Genomic DNA, 8,957 nt, shown 5'->3' with positions numbered 1-8,957 from the left:
CACGGTGCAATAGTTTATTTAAAACCCAACCCCAGGGTTAAATCTGGGTCCTCCTTTGCTCTGCAGCACGCCTCCTGTCACCGCTTCCCTGCGGGGAGAGCTCCGCGGCTCCAGCCTGCGCACGAGGCCTCCTCCATCCCGTGACGTCCCGGCCGGCTCGTCCCCGCTGAGGTGGCACAAAGCCGGGGTGCAGGATCAGTCCAGGGCCAGCGAGGGGATTTTGCAGACGAAGGGGAAGGCTCGGCTGCAGGCGTTGTCATTCCAGGAGCGCAGCGCTGCCCCAAAAACAAGGCGTTAGTGGGGATTGAGGTTCAGGGCCTTCAGGGTTTTGACTTGTGGCACAGGCAAGGCCTCGCTGTGCTTCAGCAAGTGCCTGTGGTGTGAGTGAGGGAGGGGACACTGGCCAAGAGACAGGTTTTCAGCAGGCCATGTGTGGGAGGGAGAGATGACAAAATTTGACCTTTGACTAAATTTAGGGGTTCTCTAAAGTGATGTTCCCCTCCTGCTCTGGGAGAGGAGATGGGCTGTAAGCAGAGGGAAAGCGTGTGTGTGTGTGTGTGTGTTTACAAAGAAAACACCCTTCTCTACAAAGAAAAAGAGAAAATAATAATAATAAAGATTTAAAATGCAAATCACCACCCTGCCAGCAGCCTCTCCAGAAAAGCCCGAGCAGCAGCTGGAATTTATTCACATGCAAAGAGCACTCAGCGCGCCCTTGAGCGCCGCGCGCCGCGCTTACCGCTGCTGGCCCGGTACCAGATCTGCACGCAGTCCTCCTCCTCCGGGATGGAGTGGATGCCGTCGTCGGGCTGGCTGCCGTCCCAGTAGTTATAGTCGTAGGAGGAGCCATCCGTCCACTCGAAGTTACCCTCCTGCAGGGCACAGGCAGAGGGAGAAATGTGGCCACTGCAGAGCTGCCAACCCCCAGGCACCCATGGCCACGTGCCCAAGCAGAGATGGGTGCGAGACAGCCCAGGGACATGGGGAGAACTGGCCAAGCAGCACGTTGGGGTTGTGCAGCTGAAAACTTACAGGGAAGTGAAGTTTTACAATAAATTTTGCAGGTGATGCCCGGGACCGCTGCAGGTGCAGAGGCAGGGGCCACTCACCTGCCGCAGGTCGTTGAGCCCCGTCCAGATGTCGGTGGGGATGCCGGGCACACGGCTGTTCACCAGGTCGTACACAAAGACATTTTCTTCCCAGCTGGCAAAACAGCACGAAACACAGCAGTTGAAAGGTTACAGCAGGCAAAGGGTCGTGGACATGCCCCTCATATTCCACCCCCGGGCTGGACAAATGGGCTCCTGTTTTGTGATTGCTGGTGATTTGGTGCTGGGTCTTTGCAAAAGGTGTGTAGGGTGAGGGAGAAGGAGCGTGTATAATCGTATTAGATCTCTACCCCTTTTTCAAGGATAAAAAATGCACTTTGCAGGGAACTTGGGGAATATTATAGCACTACTCCTGCCAGCACAGCTAAAGGCATTTCCTACACCATCTTTGCATGCCCAAGGCATCGGGCCTGTCCCAGTTGTTGCACAGAGGTTGTGCTGCCTCGGTGGCACCGTGCCTGCATCCCTGCTTCCCCAGGAGGAGGACATGCCCGCGGGTCTCACCTGTGAATGGAGGCCAGCTTCGCTGACCTGATGCCGATGGAAAACTCAGCACAGTAGAGGTCGGCTTCAGCCCAGGTTTTGTTGACAGGGAAGTAGCGGTAGCAGTGGCCTTCATACTCTGTCCAGAAGAGAGGGCAGGAGTAGGCGTGCACGGGCTCCGGCAGGGCTGGGGCAGAGCAGAGGACATGCAGGTGCTACAGGAGAAGCAGCGCCCAGCCCTGCTCCCCACCAACAAACTAAAGCCACATGCATGGGAAAAAAGCAGATTTTACAGAAGCCAGGCAAAAGGTAGCTAAAACCAAAATAAATTTTGCAATAGCCACAAGTTTCCAAATTTTAGTGTATGCCTAGGAAAATCAGGAGGCTTGCAATGCAAGCCTGTTTGATGTGGCTTCAGGCAGGGGGTGCTTTAAATGGAGGCACTCACTTGTGCTACTGCAGATAAGATAAGGGCTGCTCTCGCCTCCATCAGACAGCACTGGGGCCACCGTGCTAGGACAGAGCTGGCGCTGGGGCTGCAGGGTCGTGGCCATGCACTGCCCTCCTGCTCACACCTCCTATAAGACCAGATCGCATCTCTCCCCCCCAGCAACCACCCTCGCCGCCCCCTTGTCCTGGCCTGGTGGCAGCCGTGCATGTAGGCACGCCTTAGATTTTAGACCAAAAATAGCCCCGTGGAGGCCGCAGGGAGCGGTGCCGCTCTATCTGCCTCCCTGGGAGATAAGAGCTGGGGCCCCACAGAGCCACCACAGCTCTTCAGCAGGACAGGGGAGCTCCCCCAGATGAGGCTATTTTGGGGGTGCAGGAGGCATTTCTGGAGCCTTTGCACAATATAAACACTGCAGCAGTGTTAACGGGTCCCTCTGCCAGCCTCCTCTGAGCAGAAGGGAGGATACAGAGCACACACTACGCCCCGACAAATACTAACACATGAATGGTGCCCAAAATCATGTAGTAAATGGGCTCCTGGTTTTTGAGCCTTGGGGTGTCACCAATTCCCCCAGAGATGGCTCCTGCATCCCTGCCGGGTCCTGCCAGAGAAACCATGGTGCTGGGAGCAGGGGTTAGGGCACACCCCGAGTCCTTGGGAGAGGCAGATGCCACCGAGCTACCCAAGCAGGTAACAGACTTAAGCCCAAAGAGGTCAGGGCGCTGCTGAAGGGCCTCCTGTGTTGAAGGGCCTGGGGGGGAATCGCTGTGACCGCGGGTCATTGGTGGGCAGAGCGAATCCCTGCCAACAGCCACATTTGATGTAGTAGCAGTGAAGGCAATGTTGGTATGGAGAAAAAGGAGAAATGAGAAGAATTCAAAGCTGAGTGGAGCTGAACTCTTCTCCAGCAGCTCCAAGTGGTAATTACATGTTTCATCAGCTCTTTGGTACAGGGTCTCTGAGCATTTCCCAAACACCCCTCCTGAGGCTGCTTTAGAGCACACAGCAGAGGACAAGCCACAAAGGCAAAGAGCAGTTTTGTTCCCCTGACATCCGAGGCAGCCCCGCTTCACCCCCCTGCCCAGCTCCGTGCAGGAGCCGTGGCTTTGAGCAGCTCGGAGGGGCTGCAGAGCCTCTGAGGAGTAACCTCAAGGCACGCCTGGTTGGAAACAAGGGGAGAAGCTTGGCAAAGCCAAAGGCAGCTCAGAGGTGGTGTGGGGCTCAGAAACACATCCAGCCAGCCTTTCTCTGGAAAACCCTTGGAACAGCCCTCAGAAGGGCGAATTATTGCTGTTGTGCCAACAGAGCAGAAGGACCAGGAATGCCACAAGCTGATGTGATTTCCTGCGGCATGGCACTGGTCAAGGGCCCCTGTCCCCACCGCCAGCAGCCCGGGGCAGGGGCAGAGGGCCAGATCCAGGAGACGGGGCTGCAGCAGACAGACACGGCCAGCAACTGGCTCTTTTATAGAGGTGTAAAAAGCCCCGACGAACTCTTCACCTCCAGCAGCACAGTGGCAAAATTCACGGGGCTGAGGCCAGCGGCTCCCTGCCTTCCCATGGCACTGTGAATCACAGTGGGCCCCCAGCACCCCCCTCCTTGTCCCGAGCAGCCAAAACCTAGTGTGAGATGGAGACAGTCCTCCTTTGTTATTCTGCGCTGCTTCCCATTAGGTAGCATTAATTTGATGAGCTTCAGCGAACCAGAGGTGCCTGAAGGAATTTAAGGTTAAATATACCAAAAAGGAAAAGAAGGGAGGTCAGCATTTAATTAGCATCCTCTCTGTCGGGTCAGGATCAGAGGCTTTGGCACTCTCTTTGGAGGAGGACTTCTGCTCTTACATTTACAGGCAGCAACAACTGGGGGTGCTGCCCTGATCTGGGAACTGCAGGGGCTATTTTTAGCAGGAAAGCCGTAAGAAATTGTATGCATGTGTGTATGAGCATACTCACAGCTCTGTAGGAAAACCTCATAACCTAAGCCAGCAGCTGATAGTGATATTTGATGTAAAAAGAAAGGGGGGAAGCATTGGGGGGGATATTCAGACCAGATTCTCACCTTTAAGTGTCCCAGTAAAACATTGCCCTCAGCAGCATCAGCTCCTCTGGGCTGGAGCCGCACCTGCAGCAAAGCCACCACCCGTGGGACCACGTCCCTGCCATCCCTTTGTCCCCAAATTTCTGGCAGAAAATGAGGGTACGAATCCTTCCGTCCTCCCTTTGCCTGTTTGCAGTGCAGCAGTTTTATGGCCAGGGACGTGTTTAAATGCAGCAGCAGCAAAACGTTTGTCTAAACTTGGCTGAAGATAAGATCTGTGTCAGGCAGATAATACTTACTTACCCAGAAAAGCTGGAAAACAAGAATTTGGGGTCAGAAAAAGAGCTCTGCGCTCTCTGAATTTGTTTTGGTGCCAATACAACTGGACTCTTCCTAGTTAGTGATTTGCTGAAACCCAGCTCAGAGGCACCAGGATCCCCCTAACTGGGAAAACTCCATGTCAGAGCTGTGTAGAGTCTGACACAGCTCTGGCAGAAAGCTTCACTTCCCCGAGTGGCTGCTTTCCAGTGACAAATTAATGAGGGAGAAAACCCCAGGCAGTCCAGTCCCATCAGCCTTTTTGTCCCGGGATGCTACTGAAGAAGCAAAGCACCGACTGCGCGACTCCCTGCCTCATCAGTGAAGGTGAAGGGCAGGCTTTTCCCTACCAGCTCCACGCCAAGGCTGAGTGCTGCTTCGCCGGCAGCCAGTAGCTTTGAGAGACAAAGTCTGGGGCTAGGACAGGGTCGGTGAGAGATGTCCGTGTAGGGAAGACCCCTGGGGGGATGCGGCTCCACGGAAGTGCTTTGGACAGTGGGTAGGGTCGGTTCAGCAGCTGACGGCTTACCAAAAGCTTGTAGGTGCTAGGAGAGACCTCACTGACGTGCATGGTCTTAAAACCGCGTTCCTGGCACATCCGTAAGCTGATGCTGCCTTCTGACCTCAAAAAGAAAGCTACCCTGCATCTGAGCTGCTGACTGATGGGCAGTCAGAGGGGGGGCTGAGACTGCAGGGCCGGGACCAGGCAGCCCAGGACCCTCCAGGATGGCTCCGGCTGAAGCATGGCTGGGGGTTGGGTGGCACAATGCCACCTGAGGCAGAGCCCACGTCCTCCTTATTGACTTAAACCAAATAATAAGGGGAGTTTGAGGGGCAGGAGCACGTAGCAGGGGCTAAGACAGTGCTACCGTGTGATGCTGATATGCCTCAGGTCACCAAGGGCTTTAGGAGCACGTCCTTAACACTGACACCGTGCTCGTTACTGACGAACAACCCCACCTTCGTGCCATTTGTAACACGGATCTTTCATTAACAGGTAAAAAAGTCTCATGCTCAGTGGCCACATTCAAAACAAGCAGCTCATGGAGGGTTTTTGGTCTCCTTGTGTCTGGGGGATGCAGGGAGCTGGAGGGGAGGGCAGCCACTGCTGGACACGGAGACCATTTAATGACCCAATGGTACCTTACACACACTGAAGTGGGGTTTTTAAGCGCATGTTACAAATGTCCAAATAAAACTTTAAACAGCTGTTGAAGCACGTTGGAAAAGTGACTTCCCTTCACACAGCGTGTTTTGCCTTTTAAATGCCCGTAACAAAACCAAGCTGTCTCTACAGATTAAAATCTTCTGCCACATCCATTTGGAGACGCAAGGCTGCCACAGCCGCCCCCCTGCAGCTCGCAGTAACAGATAGGAGTTATCTTGCATTTTTTCTCCTTAATTAGTGCTGGTGAAGATTGGCCAGCTGGGAGGAAACCCATAGCTCCTTTTTCTCACGAAGTCTCTGAACGACACTTAAGGGTCCTTTCCTGCTCTCAGCAGCCGTAAATGTGATGGGGCGCACCGCGCGATGAGCACAGGCTCCCGCTCCCCCCAGCCCCATCAGAAAGTTTGCAGGAAACCAAAGTGACACAGAGCGGCTGCCGCCACGCCATGCTTCAGGCTTACAACCAGCTTAGGAAAAAGAAACGGGGAATGAGGAGGGGATCTCACATCGGTGACCTTTTTTCAGGGCCAGGAGGTGCTCCTCTGGCACCGTGGCACAGCAGCTCGCATCGCTACGGGTGAAAGCCCAGCTGCCTGCACACAAAGCCAGCGGAGAGAGCCTCAGCGTCCAGGGGAGATAGCAGGGCTGCTTGCGGCACCCAAGAGAAGAAGAAAGTTGATTTCGAGGCAAGCCTGAGATTTCTGGAGCGAGACAAACTGCCGAGCCAGCTGCCGCCCCTCCAAGACCCCTAAAACCCCCCTACGAGGCCATCCCCACCCTGCACGGGCGGTGCGGGGTTACATCCCCTCCTGGCGCTTTGCACTCACCTTGGCTGATCTTGATGTTGGTCTGGGGGAAAGCCCCGGCGGCCAGCAGCCCGGCGGCCAGCAGCGCGCACACGGCGCGGCCCCAGCCCATCACCGCGGCACCGGGCGGCTCCGCGGCCGCTGCGGGACGGGGGCGGCTGCGGGCAGGGACCGCCCCGCACCTCCCCGCTGCCGCCCTCCGCCCTCCACGGCCCACGAGCGGGGGGGGAAAGATGCTTTTCGTAGGTCCCCCCCCTACTCCAGAAGCAAGGCAGAGATGCTTTTCGTGGGTTTCTCCACCCCAGGAGCGAGGCGGAGAAGCTTTTTGTGGGTTTCTCCCCCCTAGGATCAAGGAGGAGATGGTTTTCGTGGCTTTTACTTCATATTTTTAAATCCTTTGCCGCCTCTTCTTGCACCTTCTTTAATTTTTTTTATGGAGCAAGCCTGCTCCATTCACTCACACGCTGCCTGCACCGTGCTCATGCAGCCCTGTAACATCAGACAGCCTGCAGCAACAAACAGCGATGGGACGGAGGCTCTTCCACTTCTCCTTTCCATGGGCAAAACTGTATTTGGAAATAAACTTCAGTTTTTAAAAATCTTGTGTCAAGTCTTTCTTTAGGAACAGCACGCAGGTAAGGGGAACAGAATACACACACGTGCTATGAAACGCCACAGCCCTGCTCCACTTCCAATTTATGCCTTCAGCCAGCACTGAAGGAGCTGCTTGGGAACACAGTCAGTGCCAGTCCCATTCTATTCTCATCCACAGATTAACATTTTCAATTTTTTCTGGGACTTGAGTTGGGACGACTCCTGTTTTTACAGGCAGGATTCAAGTAGAAAGAATTTGGGATGACACAAAGTTTTCAGTAAAGTATCCAGGCTTATTCCAGAGACAGCAGCTCACGAGATCCTATATTAGATTTTCTTTGCATTAAATAAAACGTTTTAAGAAAACTCCTTCCCCTTTTCATTTGTAGTTCCATATACTGATCCAAAACTATACTGCTCAAGGAAAAGTCTATTGATACACCAGACTATTACAAATGAAGGAGTTCAGACTTAACATTAGAAGACCATCGCATGCCTTCTCCCTTCTCAGCTGTGCACAATTCCCAGATAAAGCTGATATTATAGGCAATTATCAGCAAACTGTAGAACAAAACTCTGGTACGTGTTACCTCACTCAAAGTTTCCATCTCCAGTGCTTAAGCAAAGCACACGGTGGGTCTCAAGTTGGCTTCAGGGAAAGCACAAATCTCATGCTGCTGCCCATAGACAACAGGTGAAAGAATAGTGAGGCCAGTGACTGCTGAAACCACCAGCCCTTGCCTGAGCCTTTGCAAGCTGCAGGAACAGGTCAGCATCCTCCCGGGTGTTCGCCCAGGGCTCCCTCTGCACCGTGATTTAGCAATGAGATGAGCCGGGAGGAAAGCCAGAGAAGAGAAGGATTTGCTATTGCCCTTGCTGTGGGACAGGAGAGGAATTTCACCTGCAGAATTACCATTAACTCGCAGAGACAGACCAGAACTGAAATCCATCACCCATGGCAGAGAAGCTCGGCAAGGACACCCACGGGCAGCCCAGCGGCAACCACTGTCCCTGCAGCTGGGGCTGCCAACGTGCCAGCTGTGCTGGAGAGCAGCAGGGAGGGATCCAGGCATTGCAGCTGTGCCGTGCGGGTGGGCAGCCAGGGGCTTCCCCAGGTGCAGCACGTGAGTGATGGCATGGCAGAGAGGCCACCAAGGCCACCCTGTGCCTGGGGACGCACGGCGCTCTGCCCTGGAGCTGCTGCAAGATGGCTTCTTGAAGCAGGGAGGCGAGGACATCTCCTGGAGGAAACCACAGGCACCCGAATCATCCCTTCCCTGCTCAAACCCATCATGCCTGCTGCTGAAGAGCTTCTGTTCGACAACACTCAAAGACAGTGGGCGCTCAAATACCAGAAAACAGACACAAGGGCTCACAGCTCCCAAGGGGTTTGGCTCCATCCGATACCACCCTGCTCACGTGCCGTGAGAAAGATCTCCTTGTGCAGTGTCTCCGTGCTTGCACTTCATGGCTCCAGCATGGAACTGGGTGCCCCTATTCCCCAGCTGCAGAGCACTGATGTTTGCGTTGGCTGTCAGACAGCTGACGGGCTTCCTTCTCCAAAATGAATATCCAGAAAGTCCTGTGTTGAGCCCTGCTGCCTTGCAGGTGACATCCTTCTGTAGTTTGATTTGTGAATGAGCTGTAAGCAAGATACAGATTTTCATGCAGACACAATGTTGATAAATAAAGCAATTTTAAAACTACATAATAATTTGGGGCCTACTCCTGCAGAGGACAAACCCACAGCCCCGTGCAAACGCACACATTGGACCCCTCTGCTTCAGGTGTATGTACACTGGGTGGGAGCCCTGCCCAGCAGGAGCAAGGCACCGGGCTGGCCATCAGGTCACCAGCTCTGCCCCAGTTTCCCCTAAATAATTCCGGGATCACTGCAGTAAGAAGGGGTGAACTCCAACCTCCCAGCTTTCTTTGTGCCATGGATGTAACTGAGCTCAACACAACGATGAACTCTGCCAACAAGTACCACC

The 8,957-nt window shown here is 54.2% G+C and overlaps 1 protein-coding gene across 1 annotated transcript; it reads right to left on the bottom strand.

Annotated features, from left to right (window-relative positions):
• On the bottom strand, positions 1-6,550 carry CLEC19A (C-type lectin domain containing 19A). Its single transcript, XM_083800506.1, has 5 exons — positions 6,394-6,550; positions 1,614-1,779; positions 1,110-1,203; positions 740-872; positions 1-275 (listed from the first exon to the last, which is right to left on the bottom strand). The coding sequence occupies exons 1-5, from the start codon at positions 6,482-6,484 to the stop codon at positions 196-198; spliced, it is 564 nt and encodes a 187-aa protein (XP_083656632.1). The 5' UTR covers positions 6,485-6,550; the 3' UTR covers positions 1-195.
• Between the last annotated feature and the right edge of the window lie 2,407 nt (positions 6,551-8,957).

The sequence above is a fragment of the Anser anser genome (assembly GCF_964211835.1).
Source record: "Anser anser genome assembly, chromosome: 15".
In the NCBI taxonomy this organism is placed as follows: domain Eukaryota; kingdom Metazoa; phylum Chordata; class Aves; order Anseriformes; family Anatidae; genus Anser; species Anser anser.
Note: the sequence above shows the minus strand (reverse complement) of the source record. Positions and strands in the feature narration are given on the sequence as shown.

Excerpts from the sequence above, each read along its gene's own strand:
- CLEC19A (XM_083800506.1), bottom strand. The coding sequence starts at position 6,484 with ATGGGCTGGGGCCGCGCCGTGTGCGCGCTGCTGGCCGCCGGGCTGCTG. Across the intron at positions 1,780-6,393 it reads CAACATCAAGATCAGCCAAG|CCCTGCCGGAGCCCGTGCAC; the intron begins GTGAGTGCAAAG and ends GCTCTGCCCCAG. Across the intron at positions 276-739 it reads CTGGTACCGGGCCAGCAGCG|CGCTGCGCTCCTGGAATGAC; the intron begins GTAAGCGCGGCG and ends TTTTTGGGGCAG.